The sequence below is a fragment of the Pongo abelii genome, chromosome 9 (genome assembly GCF_028885655.2).
Source record: "Pongo abelii isolate AG06213 chromosome 9, NHGRI_mPonAbe1-v2.0_pri, whole genome shotgun sequence".
Taxonomy (NCBI): Eukaryota; Metazoa; Chordata; class Mammalia; order Primates; family Hominidae; genus Pongo; species Pongo abelii.
Genome location: NC_071994.2, coordinates 111,032,256 through 111,054,040, shown reverse-complemented (window position 1 = coordinate 111,054,040; position 21,785 = coordinate 111,032,256). Strand labels below are relative to the sequence as shown.

Below are 21,785 nucleotides of genomic sequence, written 5' to 3'. Positions count from 1 at the left end.
ATCCGTGGACTCACAGCCATATCTCTAACTTTTTCTAGCCCTTGTGTTGTTTGAAAGCTCAACATGAAGCCAGTGAGTCAGAATAGGTGGTCACTGCTGTGGCATGATGAGAGAAAATTCCAACACCCATCAGCCACATATCAATACTTCTGCAACAGGGAAATGTTATTTCAAGATGAAATAACATTTCAAGGTGAGGTGCTATCTCTTTTGGTGTTCCTTCTCTTTAAAATATAAATACTCCAGGCAGGTCTCTCGTTACGTTATTTTCTTTTCTTTTTTTTTTTTGTTTTTTTGAGACGGAGTCTGGCTCTATCGCCCAGGCTGGAGTGCAGTGGCACAATCTCGGCTCACTGCAAGCTTTGCCTCCCGGGTTCACGCCATTCTCCTGCCTCAGCCTCCAGCTGGGACTACAGGCGCCTGCCACCATGCCCGGCTAATTTTTTTTTTTTTTTTGTATTTTTAGTAGAGACGGCGTTTCACCGTGTTAGCCGGGATGGTCTCAATCTCCTGACCTTGTGATCCGCCCACCTTGGCCTCCCAAAGTGCTGGGATTACAGGCGTGAGCCACCACGCCCAGCCACGTTATTTTCAACTATTAATCATTTTGTGTGTCTTGGTTGTTCAACTACTTCTCTTTCTTTTTTTTTTTTTGAGACAGAGTCTCACTCTGCCGCCCAGGCTGGAGTGCAGTGGCACCATCTTGGCTTACTGCAACCTCCACCTCCCGGGTTCAAGTGATTCCCCTGCATTAGCCTCCCAAGTAGCTGGGATTACAGGTGGATGCCACCATGCCTGGCTAATTTTTTTCTATTTTTAGTAGGGACAGGGTTTCACCATCTTGGCCAGACTGGTCTTGAACTCCTGACCACAGGCAATCGGCCTACCTCGGCCTCCCAAAGTGCTGGGATTACAGGCGTGAACCACCCATGTCCAGCCACTTCTCTCTCTTAAGCTAAGATAGAACATTAAGGAATGGGGCTGGGCTTGGTGGCTCATGCCTGTAATCCCAGCACTTTGGGAGGCCGAGGTGGGCGGATTGCTTGAGCTCAGGTGTTTGAGATCAGCCTGGGCAACATAGCGAGACCCCATCTCTACCAGAAATACAAAAAAAAAAAAAAAATAGCCAAGTGTGGTGGTGTATACCTGTGGTCCCAGCTACTTGGGAGGCTGAGGTGGGAGAAGCGGTTGAGCCCGGGAGGCAGAGGCTGCAGTATGTTGGGGGATGGAGGAAAGAACGTTAAGAAATGGCTTTTTGATTGAGATGTAGGGAGAATAAAAGGGGAGGATAAATCAAGGTTTTACTATCCAAAAACATAAAGAAAGATGTGAAGGTCCCACATGCCCCAAGAGTGAGCTTTACCTATTTTACAATTTTGCCTGTGGCTGGCCCAGAGCCTTCAGACATTTGGCGTACAATATTTAGTTTACTTCAGGGTGTATTAATCACCTACACAGACTAATGCGACACTGAGGTTGTGGCTATATACTGCTAAATCAATTAATTTATTGGAGAAGAAAAGAAAGAAAAATAATCACAGGTTTTCAAATGTCTAGCTAGCTTCTAGACTATACTGATTATACAACCACACAAAATGTTCTGAATGCTCTGAGTAGACACTGAAAATAATCTTTTTCTTTTCTTTTTTTTTTTGAGACAGGGCCTCTCTCTGTTGCCCAGGCTGGAGTGTAGTGGCGCAGTCATGGCTTACTGCAGCCTCGACCTTTGGGACTCAAGTGATAGTCTTACCTCAGTCTCCAAGTAGCTGGGACTACAGGGACACACCACCATGCCCACCTAATTTTTTTTTTTTTTTTTAATAGACGAGGTCTCACTATGTTGCCCAGACTGGTCTCGAACTCCTCGGCTCAAGAGATCCACTCGCTTTGGCCTCTCAAAGTGTTGGGATTACAGGCATGAGCCACTGTGCCTAAAAATGTCTGGCTACACAGATCATCTTTTGGCACTCTGGTGCACTTGTTAGAAATGATGCTGTCTCATTCTTTTTTTTTTTTTGAGACGGAGTCTTGCTTTATTGCCCAGACTGGAGTGCAGTGGTGTAATCTCGGCTCACTGCAACCTCCCCTTCCTGGGTTCAAGCAATTCTCCTGCCTCCGCCTCTCGAGTAGCTGGGATTACAGGTGTGCACCATACCCGGCTAATTTTTGTATTTTTAGTAGAGAGTGGGTTTCACCATGTTGGCCAGGCTGGTCTCGAACTCCTGACCTCAGGTGATCCACCCGGCTCGGCCTCCCAAAGTGCTGGGATTACAAGCGTGAGCCACTGCGCCTGGCCATCTCATTCTTATATACCATTTTACTCTCAAACACCATAAAATAGACACTTTGGGAGTGACTGCTCATTTCCCTTGTCTGTGAATTTCTCTTTCCAAAAAAGTGGACCTTTACAGATACATTTACATTATCTGACCCATAATACCTACTTAGTATATTTATGTTATAATACATTTGTATTATATGTCTGTGTAACTCAATAACCTGACTGCAGGGGAGCTGATTCACTGGATAGTTAAGTAGTCAATGAGATATTTTTTCTTTCAAGAGTTTGAATAAGAAGCTCAGAGACTGAGAGCTAGGAGCCAACAGAGTTGGAGAATGGAAATAGACTAGAGGGGAAGTCCACAAACTCTTGTTTTAAAATTTTTCATACTTCCTAGCTGGGCATGGTGGCAGGTACCTGTAATCCCAGCTACTTGGGAGGCTGAGGCAGGAGAATCACTTGAACCCAGGAGGTGGAGCTTGCAGTGAGCCGAGATTGTGCCACTGCACTCCAGCCTGGGTGACAGAGCAAGACTCCATCTCAAAAAAAAAATAGTAATAATTACGTACTTCCAAACACCTGGATGTTCAGTGAGCTTTTGCTTTCATGAAATCTGTATCATTTATAATTTATTCCCTATTAAACTAATTTGGGCCTGGTGCAGTGGCTCATGGCTGTAATCCCAACACTTTGGGAGGCCAAGGAGAGAGGATCACTTGAAGCAAGAAGTTCAAAACCAGCCTGGGCAATATAGTGAGACCCTGTCTCTACAAATTTTTTTTTTTTTTTTTAATTAGCTGGGTGCCATAGCATGTTCTTGTAGTCCTAGCTACTCAGGAGGCTAAGGTAAGAGGATCACTGGAGCCCAAGAGTTTGGGCTGCAGTGAGCTATGATTGTGCCACTGCACTTCAACCTGGGCCACACAGCAAAACTCTGTCTCTAAAAAATAAATAAATAAATGAATTTGGCTAGATTTCTACTACTTACAACACACTTTTAACTAAGACATTATATTACCTGATAATACAACTATAGCTTACCTTTCTATTACAATAACTTGGAACTACAGTAGACTGCAGTGATTATGGTAATCTCTGCTCTGTTACCTATGCAGTTATGGACCCACCAATTGTTTTCTTCATTTTTTTTGTTTGAGGTGGAGTCTTGCTCTGTCACCCAGGCTGGAGAGCAGGGGTGCTATCTCGGCTCACTGCAACCTTGCAACCTCCACCTTCTGGGTTCAAGGGATTTTCCTGCCTCAGCCTCCCAAGTAGCTGGGATTATAGGTGTGCGCCACCATGCACAGCTAATTTTTTTTGTATTTTTAGTAGAGATGGGGTTTCACCATGTTTGCCAGACTGGTAGCAATCGTTTTCTACTGAAGGAACAAAAAATCGTTTTCTGTTGAAGGCCATGAACCACAGTGAGGCAGCTGAGAATCAAATGAGGGCCTTTTTAAAAAGAAACAAAACCAAAAACAACTAATTTAGTTTAGAGATTTTAAAAAGTCTCTTAAGAAGAAATTTAAAATGTTAATATTGCTTGCTTTTAAAATTAAGAACAGAGTACATAAATTAAATCACTTTGAAACATTAACTTTATATGGATGTTTTGAAGAGGCAGAAGAGAAAACAGACACATGCGGGAGCCAGTGGGAGAAAAGAAGATAAGCCAGTGGGATAAGGGAAGATAAGCTAAAAGGAAATGGAAGAGTAAGAGACACATCAAAATAAAAATGAGGGGGAAGAAAAGAGGATGAAAGTAAACTTATCTGTATGGATAGACAGAGGAAAAGGGTAAAGAAAAAATAAAAATAAGCTAAAGGGGGACTAATGTCAGAGGCATTCAAACCAGAGTGACTCCATTTTGAGCCAGGGCTAGGAAAATGACACCGTGGCCAGGTGCAGTGGCTCACGCCTGTAATCCCAGCACTTTGGGAGGCCGAGGTGGGCGGATCACTTGAGGTCAGGAATTCGAGACCAGCCTGGCCAACATGCTGAAACCCCGTCTCTACTAAAAATACAAAAACTAGCTGAGCATGGTGGCACACACTTGTAATCCCAGCTACTTGGGAGGCTGGAGAATTGCTTGAATCCAGGAGGCAGAGGTTGCAGTAAGCCAGCATGACACCACTGCCCTCCAGCCTGGGTGACAGAGCAAAACTGTCTCAAAAAAAAAAAAAAAAAAAGTGGCCAGGACTTGCTGGGCTGCATTCCCAGAAAGTTAGGCATTCCTAGCCTCTAGATGTTTATGGCTAAGGGAACAAATTAATAATGTTTACTAAACAGACCCAGACTTGGGAGTGTCCAGATATTCCAATATCTGGAGAACAAAGGCATTCCTAATTTTGTTTTAAAGATAATAATATCGATTCTTGCAAAATATGGTAATTAAGAAAATTAATCCTTTATCGGCCGGGTGCAGTGGCTCACACCTGTAATCCCAGCACTTTGGGAGGCCGAGGCGGGCGGATCACCTGAGGTCAGGAGTTGGAGACAGGCCTGGCTATCACAGTGAAACCCCGTCCCTACTGAAAATACAAAAAATTAGCCGGGCGTGTTGGCGGGCGCCTGTAGTCCCAGCTACTCGGGAGGCTGAGGCAGGAGAATGGTGTGAACCTGGGAAGTGGAGCTTGCAGTGAGCCAAGATTGTACCACTGCACTGCAGCCTAGGCGACAGAGCCAGACTCTGTCTCCAAAAAAAAAAAGAAGAAAATTAATCCTTTATCACAAACCCCTGTGGCAGAGAGCTCATCTCCTCATATACTTACAAGCATTGTACCTAGGGCGGATCCATTCCTCCTCCTACTTTCAGGCACGTCCTACTCTGTCTATGTAGTAGCTGTTCTTTCACCACTTTACTTTCTTAATAAACTTGCTTTTATTTTGCACTGCAGACTTGCCCTGAATTCTTTCTTGTGTGAGATCCAAGAACCCTCTCTTGCGGTCTGGATCGGGACCTCTTTCCTGTAACAGTAAGACACCCGGCAAGGAGAAAGATACATAGCAGAAGAGGAGCTAGGGGAAAAAAACATGGAGAGGCAGGCAAAGGCCGGGTAGATTTAGTGGTAATAGTTAGGGGCCGCTCCCAGATTTTGTGGGGAAGGGAGAGGAGGGAGGCTGTCTCTATTTTTTTTTTTTTTTTTTTTTTTGAGACAAAGTCTCGCTCTTGTCCCCTAGGCTGGAGTGCAACGGCGTAATCTCGGCTCAGTGCAACCTCCGCCTCCCGGGTTCAAGCGATTCTCCTGCCTCAGCCTCCCGAGTAGCTGGGATTACAGGCGCTTGCCACCACGCCTGGCTAATTTTTGTGTTTTTAGTAGAGATGGGGTTTCACCATGTTGGCCAGGCTGGTCTCGAACTCGGCTCGGCCTCCCAAAGTGCTGGGATTCCAGGCGTGAGCCACTGCGCCCGGCCTGAGGCTGTCTCTTATAGCACTTACTGCTTACAGCCCTTAACTAAGTTAATTAATTGGTTAAGTTTGTCTGCAGGTCTTCCATTGCTACAAACCTCAAGTATTTAGTGGTTCTGCTCAAAGAATACGCTAAGGCAACTTATCAAGGGAGCTATTCCCAAATTATACTCCTTAGAGCACCAGTTACCATAGATTTTCTTTTTCTTCTTTTTAGAGACAGGGTCTAGCTCTGTCACCCAGGCTGGAGTGCAGTGGCATGATCATAGCTCACTGAAGCCTTGACCTCCTGGGCTCAAACCACCTTCCTGCTTCAGCCTCCTGAGCAGCTGGGGATGCAGGTCCACGTCACCATGCCCAGCTAATTAAAAAAATTTTTTTTTTGTTAGAGACAGGGTCTTGATATGTTGTCTAGGCTGGTCTTGAACTCCTGGCCTCAAGTAATCCTCCTGCCTCAGCTTCCCAAAGTGTTAGGATTACAGACGTGAGTCACCGCATCCAGCCTAGATTTTCATATTTTAAAAGTAGCCCCTAAAATAAATTGGGAAATACTAGGTTAATCAAAGTTAAACAGGTTTCTTTGCTGCAATACTTCTTCCAGCCTTTGATATGAATTTTTAAGAGAGTGCCATATGGAATACAGGGATTTCCAAACTTACTTGATCACAGAATGCATCTTTCAAAAAGAATCACAGGCCGGGCATGGTGGCTTACACTTGTAATCCCAGCATTTTGGGAGGCTGAGGCCGGTGGATCACTTGAGGTCAGGAGTTCGAGACCAGCCTGGCCGATATGGCGAAACCTCGTCTCTACTAAAAGTACAAAAATTAGGCCGGTCGCGGTGGCTCATGCCTGTAATCCCAGCACTTTGGGAGGCCGAGGTGGGCGGATCACGAGGTCAGGAGATTGAGACCATCCTGGCTAACATGGTGAAACCCTGTCTCTACTAAAAATACAAAAAAATGAGCCGGGCATGGTAGCGGGTGCCTGTAGTCCCAGCTACTCGGGAGGCCGAGGCAGGAGAATGGCGTGAACCTGGGAGGCGGAGCTTGCAGTGAGCTGAGATCGCGCCACTGCACTCCAGCCTGGGTGAGAGGGAGACTCCGTCTCAAAAAAAAAAAAAAAAAAAAATTAGTTGAGCGTGGGGCGCCTGTAATCACAGCTACTCAGGAGGCTGAGGCAGGAGAATCGCTTGAACCTGGAAGGCAGAGTTGCAGTGAGCCGAGATTGCGCCATTGCACAAGAGCAAGACTCCATCTCAAAAAAAAAAAAAAAAAAAAGAATCACAGGTGAGGCACAGTAGCTCATGCCTGTAATCCCAGCACTTTGGGAGGCTGAGGTGGGCAGATCACTTGAGATCAGGAGTTCGAGACCAGCTTGATGAAACCCCCACCTCTATTAAAAATATAAAAATTGGCCAGGTGCTGTGGCGCATGCCTGTGGTCCTAGCTACTTGGGAGGCTGAGGGAGGAGAATCGCTTGAACCTGGGAGGTAGGGGTTGCAGTGAGCCGATCGTTCCACTGCACTCCAGCCCCAGGTGACAGAGTGAGACTCTGACTCAAAAAAAAAAAAGAAAGAAAGAAAAAAATATATATATATAAAGAATCACAGGAACGAGTGTTCTGCAGAGCACTCCTTGAGAGCACTGCACGAGGAGGACATTAACACCCCAAAGGCCAGGCAACGTCAGATAAAAGGCCAAACCTGGCTCAAAGCCTAGAGGTTTCCTATTCTATAGCTAACATTGCTATGTATTTATCTCATATTATATTCATATAACTTTAAATGCTTTTTATGGGAAAAGTTCAAAATTTCTATTCTTACATTTAATGCTCTCCATACACCTAGCTCTTCCAATATAGTTATCCTTATTAACACTGTATTAAACAATATTCTTGTTTCCTTTACTGCTAAACTAATCCCAGCACTTTAGGAGGCTGAGGTAGGCAGATTACACGTGCCCAGGAGCTCGAGACCAGCCCAGCCACCATGGTGAAACCCCATTTCTACTAAAAATACAAAAATTAGCTGGGCATGGCGGCACACACCTGTAGTCCCAGCTACTTGGGAGGCTGAGGCATAATAATTGCTTGAACCTGGGAGGCATAGGTTGCAGTGAGCTGAGATCTGGCCACTGCACCCAGCCTGGATGAGAGAGCGAGATTGTCTCAAAAAACAAAACAAAACAAAAAATTATAAAAAAGTGATTACTAGCGTCCCCCAACACCTACAGTGCCAAAGGCGTCTTTCCTACATCCTATAGGCACATAATGGCCCAGTCTAAGTGTCTCCTTGTAACTAAGATCTCCCCAATGAATTGAGAGCCGAAAGAATCTATACCACGTTGGCCTCACTTGCTTAAAAGAAACTTTGCTTGGTATAGAGCTGCTCTTTCTCCTTCCCCTGAACTGACACACAGTGTGCTTATTACCCAGCTTTGCTCACGTAGATGATGGTAACATCCTAGGCATGGCAGAAAATTAAGGGAGAAGGAACCTGAATGATGGTCTGGTGCAGAACCACTCCACCAACTTGGACCACTCTATACACAAGAGAGAAATAAACTTTCATCTTTAATGAAGGCACTGTAATTCTAAATTTCCTTAATATACAAATCTACAGTTATGCTCACATATACATTATTTTTCTAAACCTTTTTCACTTGGATTTTGTCCCTTTATATTTCAGGCAAGTAGTTAGCCTCTATTAGCATGTTAGTCTGAACATTGAAAACTAAGGCTGGCCAGGCACGGTGGTTCAGCCTTGAAATCCCAGTATTTTGGGAGGCCGAGGTGGGTGGATTGCTTCAGCCCAGGAGTTTCAGACCAACCTGGGCAACATGGCCATACCCTGTCTTTACAAAAAAAGATAAAAAATTAGCTAGGTGTGGTGGTGTGCGCCTGTAGTCTCAGCCACTTGAGAGGCTGAGGCAGGAGAATTGCTTGAGCCTGGGAGGTGGAGGTTGCAGTCAGCCAACATTGTGCCACTGCATTCCAGCCTGAGTGACAGACCCTGCCTCAAAAAAAAAAGAGAAGGAAAGAAAGAAAACGAAGGCTAATCATGATCATAATTATCAACTCACTATCCTATTGTTCAGTAATACATTTATTATGCTTTCAAGCTACCTCATGAGCTAAGTAGGTTCCTTTTTGTCAGTTTATATCCAATCTCCAATAAACCTTCAAACATGACATTTCCCACAAATTCTTCATGATATGATTATGACTAATGACAGGAATACATTTTCATGACCTACAGTACCTTTCTATAAAATAAAATATGCAACGATATCTATTATTCAAAATTAGAATCTGTAATTTCTTGATGAAAGATACAGAATGATTTAATAGTAATTGTTTTAAATGCAATCTTAAGGTAAAACATTCTGGTAAATGAGAGAAAAGCACGTATTTGGAGGTAGCTACTGAAATATGTATGTATTTACAAACAGAACTTTGGTAAAGAGCCAAACAAAATAAATTATGACTCACTGTCAGTAAACATTCCCTAAATGTCCTTGCATTATAATGCAAGAGTTACTGTTTGGTTTTAATAATGTATATAAAATGAATTATTATTTACATTCTTCTTCAAGGCATTAAAAAACAATCATCTAGGCCAGGCGCAGTGGCTCAAGCGCCTGTAATCTCAGCACTTTGGGAGGCTGAGGCAGGTGGATCACCTGAGGTCAGGAATTCAAGACCAGCCTGACCAACATGGGGAAACCCCCGTCTCTACTAAAAATACAAAATTAGCCAGGTGTAGTGGTGCCTGCCTGTAATCCCAGCTACTTGGGAGGCTGAGGCTGCAGAATTGCTGGAACCTGTGAGGCAGAGTTTGCAATGAGCCGAGATCGCGCCATTGCACTCCAGCCTGGGCAACAAGAGCGAAACTCCGTCTCAAAAAAAAAAAAAAAAAACAAGTTAAAAAACAATCATCTATATCATCTATTTAGCAGAAAGGTCCTTAAAGTCTAGCAAATTAATTTTCATTTAATTTCTTGTCAATAAGTTGAGCTACTTTTTTTTTTTTTTTTTTTTTTTGAGACCGAGTCTGGCTCTGTCGCCCAGGCTGGAGTGCAGTGGCGTGATCTCAGCTCACTGCAAACTCCGCCTCCCAGGTTCAAGCGATTCTCCTGCCTCAGCCTCCTGAGTAGCTGGGACTACGGGCACGCACCACCATGCCCAGCTAATTTTTGTATTTTTGGTAGAGACGGGGTTTCACCTTATTGGCCAGGCTGGTCTTGAACTCTTGACCTCGTGATCCACCTGCCTCAGTATCCCAAAGTGCAGGAATTACAGGCGTGAGCCACCCTGCCCAGCCAAGTTGAGCTACTTTTAAGGAATTAATTAAACACAATAAGATTTTATTACCCATGTGTCTTGTAGTTGCAACTCGAAGTAGCTGTTAGAAGTTTAAGACACAAAGGTTTTTATTGTATTCACTTCAGAGGGGGGTCAAGAGCTAACAGCAAATGCTTTTTTTCTGAGCTTGATATATCGCAAAGTTTACCTCTGATTGAGATCACATGTGAAGGAATTTGCAATCAACTTAGAATGGTAAAACTGGAAGGAATGTTAGAGATCACAACGACTTTCATTTTACAGATGAGGAATCAAACGTTTGAAAAATTATTTTAATAAAAGGAGGCTTCTTGAAAAGGAAAAACATTTTTCATGGAATTCTAAGTGTTGTACAAATCCAATCAATAATCTTTTAACACCTCTCTGAAGGGCTGGCCTTACCATCTTTCCACTTCACACACAGGAAAACTAAGGTATAAGCAAGCTAAGCAGTTCACTCATTATCTCTATGAATCAGCATCATTGCTAGGAACGGAAGCCAAAACTTTGAATGTTGGACCATTCTCACAGATGTAGGCTGATCTCATTCGCAGTGATGCTGGCTGGGGGCGAGGGGAAGCCATGTTTGGGAAGTCCCCTCATGGAACACTGCATTTGACAAGCAGAGTACTTGCTGACTAACGCAAAATGCCTCCTTAAATGAGTTCCAATGGATAATGCAGTCTTTAAGAAACAAAACAGTACAATATATCAGTTTCACCATCTTCCTCTATAACGAAGTGCCTTTGAATCCTAGACATTTAAAATTTGCTTTAAACCTGCTTCCATCTCAAATATTCAGGAAATGCATATAATTTCATTTACTTTTTATTTACACAAGTCGCCGTTGTGAAACCCTTTCATGTCCCCAGCGGATATTTAGGAGGAGACTATTCATTTGGATCCCTCCTTCTGTCTTTAGAAATATTATCACCCTGGAACGTGAAGTACTGATCATAAGCAAAATAAAAGTTCCTGGCAAATCTCAATATATGTCTTTTTCCCACCAAACATGACAAACTTCTAAAGACAACTCAACCCTTCACACACACACACACACACACACACACACACACACACACACCCTCAGCTGTGCCAGTGTCCCTGATGTTGCATCTAGTTAACCTACAAGACCCATTCCCACGGGTCATGACCCAGTACTTCTGATGACCACATTCAGTGCTGTGAGGTGCCCAAACCATTACCGCATCCACCTCTCTGTGAACCATGCCCAGTGAGCTCATGCAGGAACCTGGGTTGGAGCGCTCCTTGCTGTGAAGCTAAAGGATCCATCACGAATCTGGGAATCCTCCCTCGCGGTTTTCCCCGGCCACACAGCGTGGGAGCCGCTGGGTTAGGGCAGGAAAAGGGGCGCCTGCTTGGAGGAGGGTGGTCGGGTCATGCTGTGCGCAGCCAGGGAAGCCGAGTTTGGGAAGAAGGCAGCCGGGGAGCCGGAGGGGATAAAAATACCCACAGGGGCTGAAAGAGTTGAGGAAGAGGGGGCGGCGAGGACGACCCCGGTTCAGGCGGGAAAGGAAAGATGGAAAGGGGGCGCAGGAAATGGGCGCCAAAGAAAGAAGTGAGAAATTGCGGAGGAGGAAGTCGTCCCTGGAAGAGGAGGGGCAAAGGGGAAGCGAGAATGGAGTGTTTGCACTTTCGAGAGGGAAGGGCCAGAGCCTCTCCCGACCAGGGCCGGCGGGGCGGGTGCCTGGGGAAGGGGCGTCCGGGCGGGCTGAGGGGGCGGCGCGGTGCCCAATGTCCCCTGGGTCCCTACCTGAACCGCTCCTGTCCCGCCGTGTCCCAGAGCTGTAGCTTGATCCTCTTGCCCGGCTCGATCTCCAGCAGGCGGGAGAAGAAGTCCACGCCGACGGTGGGGTCGCAGGCGGGGGAGCGCAGCCCGGGGAAGCGGCCCTGGGTGAAGCGGTGCAGGAGGCAGGACTTGCCCACGGTGGAGTCCCCGATCACGATGAGGCGGAACTGGTAGATCCAGATGGTCTCCATCGCTCACGTGCCCCGCTGGCTCCCGGGCCGCCCCACCCGCGGGCTAAGTTCGGCGGCGGGAACTGTCCTTTCAGCACCTCGCGGGCGCCCGCCCGCCGCCTTCCAGCATATTCCTGCGGCTGCGGCCGCCGCCTGGTGCCCGCCCTCTCGGGAGAGAGAGGCGGGGCCAGGCCCGGCTAGGGGCGGGGCCTCGGGACGGGGGCGGGGCGGGGGCGGTGGCGCGTGGGAGGGGGAAGCAGGTTTGCTGCCGCGAACTCCCGCCCCTGACCGGCTGCAAATCACTCTCCCTCAATGCTCACTGGGCGCCGGCAGGAAAGTGGGCGTGGCGAGAAGACGTGACAGCAGCAACAACCAAGGAAAATGAAGCAAGGTCTCAACTCCGGGAGGGTCAGCCAATGAAAAGTGAGAGTCGTTTTCTTACAGGCGTCAGGGCGGGTTGGTCAGATTAGGGCTCTGATTTTGGAAGTCCCTGAGGCCACAACTTGCCTCATTGTTTTGCTTCCTTTTTTTTTTTATTTTTTATTTATTTTTTGTCCCCCAGGCTGGATTGCAGTGGTGAGATCTTGGCTCATTGCAGCCTCAAGCGATCTGCCCACCTCAGCCTCCCAAGCCGCGGGGACCATGGGTGTGCGCCACCACACCTGGCTAATTTTCTTCTGGGTTAAAAAAAAATTTTTTTTTTAGAGGTGTGGTCTCGCTATGTTGCTTAGGCTGGTCTCAAACTCCTGGGTTCAAGCGATCCATCCACCTCAGCCTCCTGAGTAGCTGGGACTACAGGCGGGGGCCACCACATCCCACTAATTTTCTAACTTTTTGTAGAGATGAGGTCTTGCTGTGTTGCCCAGGCTGGTCTCGAACTCCTGATCTCAAGTGATCCTCCAGGCTCAGCCTCCCAGTGCTGGGATTACAAGTGTGAGCCACCACACCCTGCTTTCTTGTTTGATGAGAGCCACCTCCAAGGCATTTTAAGGTGAAGGAGTTTTGGGCAGGATTGAAATAAATTTGCACAGCCAGTTCTGGGTGCTTCTAGCAAGGGCTCTGGCTGTTGCTGCGTGCACCCGCTGTCTGTTCTTCACTGCTATGGGTACCACAGAAGAGTGAGAAACGCCAAGTATCATCCCCATACCCTCTGGGGCCCTCCAACCCTGGGGAGAGTGGCAAGAAAAAAAAAGCCGGGGAAATGTTGAGAAGCTCATGAAATTTTCAGCTCTCCTTGATCTCCATTGTTTAAGTCAGAAAAAAGCGAACAGGTAGTCTCTTAGCTCATGTCTGATTAATGATGTAAGTAAACAAAGCAGAACTTAAATTCTGGTGAGATCTTACTACTTTCTTGTGCCTTTCCTCAAATTGAGTAATAGTGACGTCAAGGTTTATCTTTAAAAAGTTAAACAGTTTAAAAGTGTGTGTTAGGCCGGACGCGGTGGCTCACGCCTGTAATCCCAGCACTTTGGGAGGCTGAGGCGGGCGGATCACCTGAGGTCAGGAGTTCGAGACCAGCCTCAACATGGAGAAACCCCGTCTCTACTAAAAATACAAAATTAGCCGGGCGTAGTGGTGCATGCCTGTAATCTCAGCTACTCGGGAGGCTGAGGCAGGAGAATTGCTTGAACCCGGGAGGCAGAGGTTGCGATGAGCTGAGATCATGCCATTGCACTCCAGCCTGGGCAACAAGAGCAAACTCCATCTCAAAGAAAATAAATAAATAAATAAAAGTGTGTGTTTAGGTCGGGCGCAGTGGCTCACGCCTGTAATCCCAGCACTTTGGGAGGACGAGGCGGGCAGATCGCCTGAGGTCAGGAGTTCGAGACCAGCCTGGCCAACATGGCGAAACTTCGTCTTTATTAAAACTACAAAAATGGCTGGGTGCAGTGGTTCATGCCTGTAATCCCAGCGCTTTGGGAGGCCGAGGTGTGTGGATCACGAGGTCAGGAGTTCAAGACCAGCCTGGCCAAGATGGTGAAACCTCCTCTCTACTAAAAATACAAAAATTAGCCAGGCGCAGTGGCAGGCGCCTGTAATCCCAGCTACTCAGGAGGCTGAGGCAGGAGAATCACTTGAACGTGGGGGGCAGAGGTTGCAGTGAGCCGAGATGGTGCCACTGCACTCCAGCCTAGATGACAAAGCAAGACTCTTCGTCTCAAAAAAAAAAAAGTTACAAAAATTAGCCAAGCATGGTGGCACATGCCTGTAACCCCAGGTACTTGGGAGGCTGAGGCAGTATAATCGCTTGAACCCGGGAAGTGGAGGCTGCAGTGAGCCGAGATTGTGCCATTGCACTCCAGCCTGGGCAACAAGAGCGAAAGTCCATCTCAAAAAAAAAAAAAAAAAAGTGTGTGTTTACCAAAACAAAATTTTCAACAATTCCACTTTTTTCTTGTGCACATCCCGAATTCTGATATCGGTATTCATCCCTATTTCCTTTCCTGTTTTGGAGGAATTGGTGTTGCTGTGTTTAATCCCCTTTCACTTATCTTTTTGGGGCTTTTCCCAACAGTTGACTTTTATTTCATATCTTTTATACCTTGAATCTCCCCTTGTCCGGTGGCTTCTGCTCCTCAGCCTATAAACATGCTCAATTATCTACAATTCTAAAACTGAGCAAAACACCTCTTCATTATTCCTCCCCTTCAGATTGTTGACTCCTGCATCATTCTCCTTTTCAAATATCAGAAATGATGATCTATTATCATTTCTCGTCTACCAGTTAGTCTTCAAGGAGGCTTATATCCCCTAACATACTCTCTGTGCCTAATATACCACTGCTTTTGATAAGGCTGTCAGGGACTTCCTAATTATTAAATCCAAGCCCCCACTGCCACCATCCTCACCACCACCCCACTGCACTGTCATCTAGCTTTAGTTGTCATTCTCCTTTTTTTTTGAGATGGAGTCTCACTCTGTCGTGATCTCGGCTCACTGCAGCCTCCGCCTCCTGGGTTCAAGCGATTCTCCTGTCTCAGCCTCCTGAGCAGCTGGGATTACAGGCACATGCCACCACAGCCAGCTAATCTTTGTATTTTTAGTAGAGACGAGGTTTCACCATGTTGGCTAGACTGATCTCGAACTCCTGACCTCAAGTGATCCGCCCCCCTTGGCCTCCCAAAGTGCTGGGATTACAGGCATGAGCCACTGCACCTGGCCGTGACTGAATTTTCTGTAAGCACAACCTGAACACCCTTATTCCTTGGTTTCCACAAAAGCATTCTCTCCTAATTTTCTGTTCTTTTTAACTTCTTCAGTGACTCCTCTTTCTAGGATTCATTTCTTCAACACTGAAGATCTTAATAGATCCTTCCTTCATCTCTTCTTCCTCTCCCCACTTTTACCTTCACTTTGGGCTTTTTCTGGCAACCTCATGTACTCCAGTGACTTCCGTTACCCCCTTACCCATATCAAATGTCTTCCCCCAATCTCTGCTCTGTATTCAGGACCCCCATTTCCAACTACTTCTCTTAGATGTTGGATATGCATTTCAGACTCTACGTATCTGTGTGGGTTAGGATTCTTTGAAAAAAACTTCAGTTAGGGTGATATTAAAAGATGAGAGCACTTATTCTAAAGATACAGAGTGTTTTTCCAGAATCCACAGGCAGGAGTGATGTTGGCATCAGAAAGGTATTTGAACCGGGAAAGAGAAAGCTGCTGCCGGGCGCAGTGGCTCACATCTCTAATCCCAGCACTTTGGGAGTCCAAGACAGGTGGATCACCTGAGGTCAGGAGTTCGAGACCAGCCTGACCAATATGGTGAATCCCTGCCTCTACTAAAAATACAAAAATAAGCTAGGTGCAGTGGCATGTGCCTGTAGTCCCAGCTACTTGGGAGGCTGAGACAGGAGAATTGCTTGAACCCGGGTGACGGAGGTTGCAGTGAGCGGAGATTGTGCCACTGCACTCCAGCCTGAGTGACAGAGCAAGACTCTATCTCAAAAAAAAAAAAAAAAAAAAAAGAGAAAGCTGCAAGGGAGAATGTCTCTCTGTCTCTTTCATCTCCACTTCCTTCTGACATCTGCTAATTCTTGACTTTCTGCAGGCCCACTTTCTCTGCTGCTTAATCCATGTGGAAGACTAGCTGCTGCAGTTTCCTGTTAGGTATCTAGACATACACAGACACTTATTTTCACTTCTCTGTAAGGACAACCTAGTTGTCTCAGTTTGGAACAGGTGTTTGTACCAAAGAGATACAGTGGGACAGGCATGTGCTGTAGGTCAATCTGTTTTGATGGGATATATGGAATATTTGCAGTCCTAGAGAAAGGGTGGATCAATGGCTTCTCTTTGGATCAAAAATATATTTTCTAGAATGTCAGAAAATGAACTTAGTAGCTTTCTTGCCATGTCTTCTTTTGCTATATTTTATAGGTTGGTTAATGGCTTTTAGTATCTATGCTAGCTCCCTAGACAAGTGAGGGCTTGTGCTGAATCTGAGCTGGAGGGTGGGGGTTTTTGTTGTGTACAGCAGAGAGACGGAATGGATTAAAGGTGGATGTGCGTAGAGCTAAAGATAATTTCGTAGATAGCATCCAAGGCAAAACTAATAAAATGGAAAGGAAAGCTGGCAGGTCAGCTGAAACCTCTTAAAGGGACTGGGTAGAAGGAGCGGAATATAGCTATAATGGCCAGGTGTGGTGGCTCATGCCTGTAATCTTAGAACTTTCAGAGGCTGAGGCAGGAAGATCACTTGAGCCCAGGAGTTTGAGACCAGCCTAGGCAACATAGTGAGACCTCAATCTCTATTAAAAAAGAAGAAGAAGAAGAAAAGAAGAAGAAGAGGAAGAAGAAGAAGGAGAAGAAGAAGAAGAAGAGGAAGAGGAGGAGGAGGAGGAAGAGGAAGAGGAAAAGGAAGAGGAAGGAGAAGGAGAAGGAGAAGGAGAGGAAGAGGAAGAGGAAGAGGAAGAAGAAGAAGAAGAAGAAGAAGAGTCTGGGTGCCATGGTTCACATGCGTAATCCCAGCACTTTGGGAGGTGGGCAGATCACTTGAGGTCAGGAGTTTGAGACCAGCCTGGCCAACATGGTGAATCACTGTCTCTACTAAAAATACAGAAATGAGCCAGGTGTGGTAGCATGTGCCTGTAATCCAAGCTACTCAGGAGGCTGAGACAGGAGAATCGCTTGAACCCGGCAGAGATCGCACCACTGCACTCCAGCGTGGGCAACGGAGGAGGAGGAGGAAGAAGAGGAGGAGGACGAGGGGAAGAGGAAGGAGAAGGAAGTTATAAGCCAATAGAATGAAAACTGAGGACTCCAGTCCAAAGAAAGTTTTAAATTTAGCCAGGGGAGAAAGCATGGGAATTTTTATAAGGTCCCTGGCCTCAAGAACAATCTAATGAGGACACCAAGATAGTTTTGACACCACATTGGTGGATTAAGGTAGAATAAGAGCTTCATCCATCTTGGACTCCTTTTTCTCCTTTGCCGTATTCAGCCAATCACTAAACATTGCTGCTTTTACCTCAGTGATATTTTTCGTATTTGTGACTTTTTCTCAACTCCCCACTGTCAGTGTTTTTGTTCAATCTCTCATCGCTTTAGACTGCACTGTTTAGTAGCCTCTGTATTAGTTCCTAGGGCTCCCATAACAAAGTATATAACAAAGCCACAAATGGAGCAGCTTAAAATAGCAGACATTTATTGTCTCACAGTTTGGGAGGCTAGATGTCCAAAATCCAGGTGTCAGCGGGGTTGGTTCTTTGTGAGGGCTGTGAAGGAGGATATCTGTTCCATGCCCCTTGCCTGGCTTCTGGTGGTTTGCTGGCAATCTTGGCAACACTTGGCTTGTAGATGTATCACTCAATCCTCTACCTCCAAATGGCATTTTCCCAGTCTCTTCATGCAGTCTTCCCTCTGAGCATGTCTGTGTCTGTGTCCAAATGTCCCCTTTTTATAAGGACATCAATTATATTGGATTATGGCCCACCCTAATAACCTTATCTTAACTACTTGACTTCATCTGTGAAGACTGTTTCCAAATAAGGTCACATTCTCTTTTCTTTTTGAGACAGGGTCTCACTCTGTCACCCAGGCACCCAGGTTGGAGTGCAGTGGCATGATCTCAGCTCACTGCAACCTCCGCCTCCCGGGTCCAATTGATTCTCCTGTCTCAGCCTCCCCAGTAGCTGGAATTACAGGCATGCACCACCATCCCCAGCCAATTTTTGTATTTTTGTAGAGATGGGTTTTTGCCATGTTGGCCAGGCTGGTATCAAACTTCTGACCTCAAGTGATCTGCCCGCCTCGGCCTCCAAATGTGCTGGGATTACAGGCGTGAGCCACTGTGCCCGGCCCCAAATAAGGTCACATTCTGAGGTACTGGGGGCTAGGACTTCAACATATCTTTTTTAGGGGACTCAATTCAACCCATAACAGCCTCACGTTTAGTTTCTACTTTGCTTCCAGAGTTACTTTATTAAACATCTTTGATGATTCTTCATTTGCTCTAGAATAAAGTCTAAATACCTAATCATGTCACGTCTGACCCATCACAAGAGGGCACCCACAGTCTAGTCAGATGATTCTTCTACGTGACATGCTTTTCATGCTATACTTTTTCTTTTTATTCGTACTATTCCCTCCTCTCCTTACACCTGTTTCACTATTCATCTGGTCAGCAAATTTCTACTCATCTTTTAAGGCCCAGAACAAATATTTTCTCCTCTTTTTAGTCTTTCTGAACCATCTCTACCCCTAAGGAAAATTAACTTAACCCTCATCTGTGTTCCTATAGTAGTTAAGGAACGAGTATTCTGTACTTCTCTGATATCTCAGATATCAGATATATATCTTCTCATATATATCTCATATATCTTCTCATATTGAATTATGGCTATTGGCTTGGCTATCTCTCCTACTAGATTGTAAGTACCTGAAGGCCAGAAGGACTTATTAATTGATAGTTATTTTCCCAACATGCACAATTAGCAAATAGCAGATGTTCTTTTTTTTAAATTTTTTATTTTTTTGAGACAGGATCTCACTTTGTCTCCCAGGCTGGAGCACAGTGGCACAATCATGGCTCAGTCCAGCCTCAAATTCTTGGGTTCAAGCAATCCTTACGTCTCAGCCTCCTGAGTAGCTGGGACCATAGGTGCGCACCACCATGCCTAGCTAATTAAAAAATTTTTTTTGTAGGGATAGGGTCTCCTATGTTGCCCAGGCTAGTCTCAAATGCCTGGCCTCAAGTGATCCTCCCACCTTGGCCTCCCAAAGTGTTGGGATTATAGGCATGAGCCACCACGCCTGGCCAGTAGATGTTATTTAAATGCCCATTGAGTTGAAATGAACTATGTTAACCATAGTTGTGTATGACCTTGAACGTTTATATGTGCCATCTGCACACAACCTCATGAGCTTTATGATGACTCATTTGATTAATGTTTTGATTATGAAAATGTGCCTTTGAATAATCCATGGAAGAATTTAATTTTAAGTATATTTGTATTATGCATGCTGGGTATAAATAATTTAATATTTTAATTAAAAATATTATGTTATATTTGTGTTTATAAAAGTTTAAGCTTAAAATATAAGGCAAGTAGGGCACATTTAAGAAAGCTAGTTAAGCCATTAGTCAGGCAATTCTGCTTTAATATGTTTTTTTAAGAAGAAAGTGAAAATGGCTGGGTGTGGTGGCCCATGCTCGTAATCCCAACATTCTGATGGGCCAAGGCAGGAGGATTCCTTGAGCACAGGAGTTTGAGACCAGCCTAGGCAACATAGGGAGACCATAAAAACCTAAAAAAGGCTGGGTGTGGTGGCTCACGCCTATGATCTCAGCACTTGGGAGGCCAAGGTGGGTGGATCACTTGAGATCAGGAGTTCAAGACCAGCCTGGCCAACATAGTGAAACTCCTTCTCTACTAAAAATACAAAAATTAGCTGGGTGTGGTGATAGGCACCTGTAATCCCAGCCACTTGGAAGGCTGAGGCAGGAGAATTGTTTGAACCCAGGAGGCAGAGGTTGCAGTGAGCCAAGATTATTCCACTGCACTCCAGCCTGAGTGACAGAGCAAGACTCTGTCTCAAAAAAACAAACAAACAAAAAACTTAAAAAAAAATTAGCCAGGCATGGTAGTGCAAGCCCATAGTCCCTACTACTCAGGAGGCTGAGGCAGATGATCACTTGAGCCTGAGAGATTGAGATTGTAGTGAGCTGTGATTGTACAACTGCACTCCATCCTGGGTAACAAACAATATCCTGTCTCAAAGACAAAAACAAAAATGAAATAGACAAAAAACCAAAAACAAACAAAAACCCAAGCCAGGCAGGTGGCTCACGCCTATAATCCCAGCACTTTGGGTGGCCAAGGCAGGCAGATCATGAGGTCAGGAGATCAAGACCATCCTGGCTAACACGGTGAAACCCTGTCTCTACTAAAAATACAAAAAAATTAGCCAGGTGTGGTGGCACACGCCTGTAGTCCCAGCTACTCCAGAGGCTGAGGCAGGAGAATTGCTTGAACCCAGGAGGCGGAGGTTGCAGTGAGCCGAGATCGCGCCACTACGCTCCAGCCTGAGAGACAGAGTGAGACTCTGTCTCAAAAAAAAAAAAAAAAAAAAAAAAAAGACAAAAAAAAAACCGACCCAACAAATAAAAACTCAGAAAACTAAAGTGAAACATGAAAAGTGCTGGAGAGGAGGATCTGGCTTCTTTTTGTTGTACAAAGCCCTTGACCAGGAGTCGGGAGACCTGGGTTCTTGTCCCAGCATTGCCACTACCTTTGGGAAAATTTTGACAAATCACTTACTCTCTCTGGGTCTCTGTTTCCTTATCTGGAAACTAAAAAGATTGAGCTACAACTGAAAGGGTTGAGTGTTTTTCAAAATGAGAGTTGTTTATTTCTGTTATGCTTTCTGAAGGCTAAAGAAAGCCCCCAAAATACAAAATTAGCCAGCCATGGCGGTGTGCGCCTGTAATCCCAGCTACTTGGGAGGCTGAGGCAGGAGAATCGCTTGAACCCGGGAGGCAGAGGTTGTGGTAAGCCAGGATTGTGCCATTGCACTCCAGCCTGGGCAACAAGAGCAAAATTCTGCAAAAAAAAAAAGAAAGAAAGCCCATAAAATCAAACAAACAAACAAACAAACAAAATAAGAAAGGGGAATTGTAAAATCAATTTGGTGAGTAACCACCAGAATTCAAAACAAAACGTCAGGGTGCATCATACATCATGATAAATATGTTTCATAGATTTTGTTTGTTTGTTTGTTTGAGACAGAGCCTTTCTCTGTTGCCCAGGCAGGAGTGCGGTGGCAGGATCACAGCTCACTGCAGCCTTGAACTCCTGGGTTCAAGTGCTCTTCCCACCTCAACCTCCCAAGTAGCTGGGACTATAGATGCACGCTGCTGAGCCTGGCTTATTATTATTATTTTTTGTAGAGAAAGGGTCTCCCTTTGTCGTGCAGTCTTGTCTCAACTCCTGGCTTCAAGCAATTCTCCTGACTCAGCCTCTCAAAGTGCTGGGTTTACGGGCATAAGTCACCGTGCTTGGCCTGTTTCATAAAATTTTTGTTTCATTAGTATGTGTGTATGTGTGAATGTGTGTGTATGTATATACACGTGTGTGCCATGTCAAGAAATAAAATAGATTTATTTTGGATCAAAATAAACAAATGTCAAAACCCAGTGAGCTAGATGATCTCGAATGCATCTTCTGGTTCTGAGATTCCCTTAAAATGCTCAGAAATTCTCCATGTGCTCTCTGATTGCTGACACTCATTACCTCTTGAGTCTCATCTTCTACCTTCCCTTTCGTGTCT

The 21,785-nt window shown here is 45.4% G+C and overlaps 1 protein-coding gene across 1 annotated transcript in view; it reads right to left on the bottom strand.

Moving 5' to 3' along the window:
* The window catches only part of RAB39A (RAB39A, member RAS oncogene family), a 41,009-nt gene extending 28,836 nt beyond the window's left edge, over positions 1–12,173 (bottom strand). The window contains exon 1 of the mRNA XM_002822431.5: positions 11,809–12,173. Coding sequence (XP_002822477.1) covers positions 11,809–12,035 — 227 coding nt within the window. The 5' untranslated portion in view covers positions 12,036–12,173. The remainder of the gene's footprint in view (positions 1–11,808) is intronic.
* Positions 12,174–21,785: the final 9,612 nt, after the last annotated feature.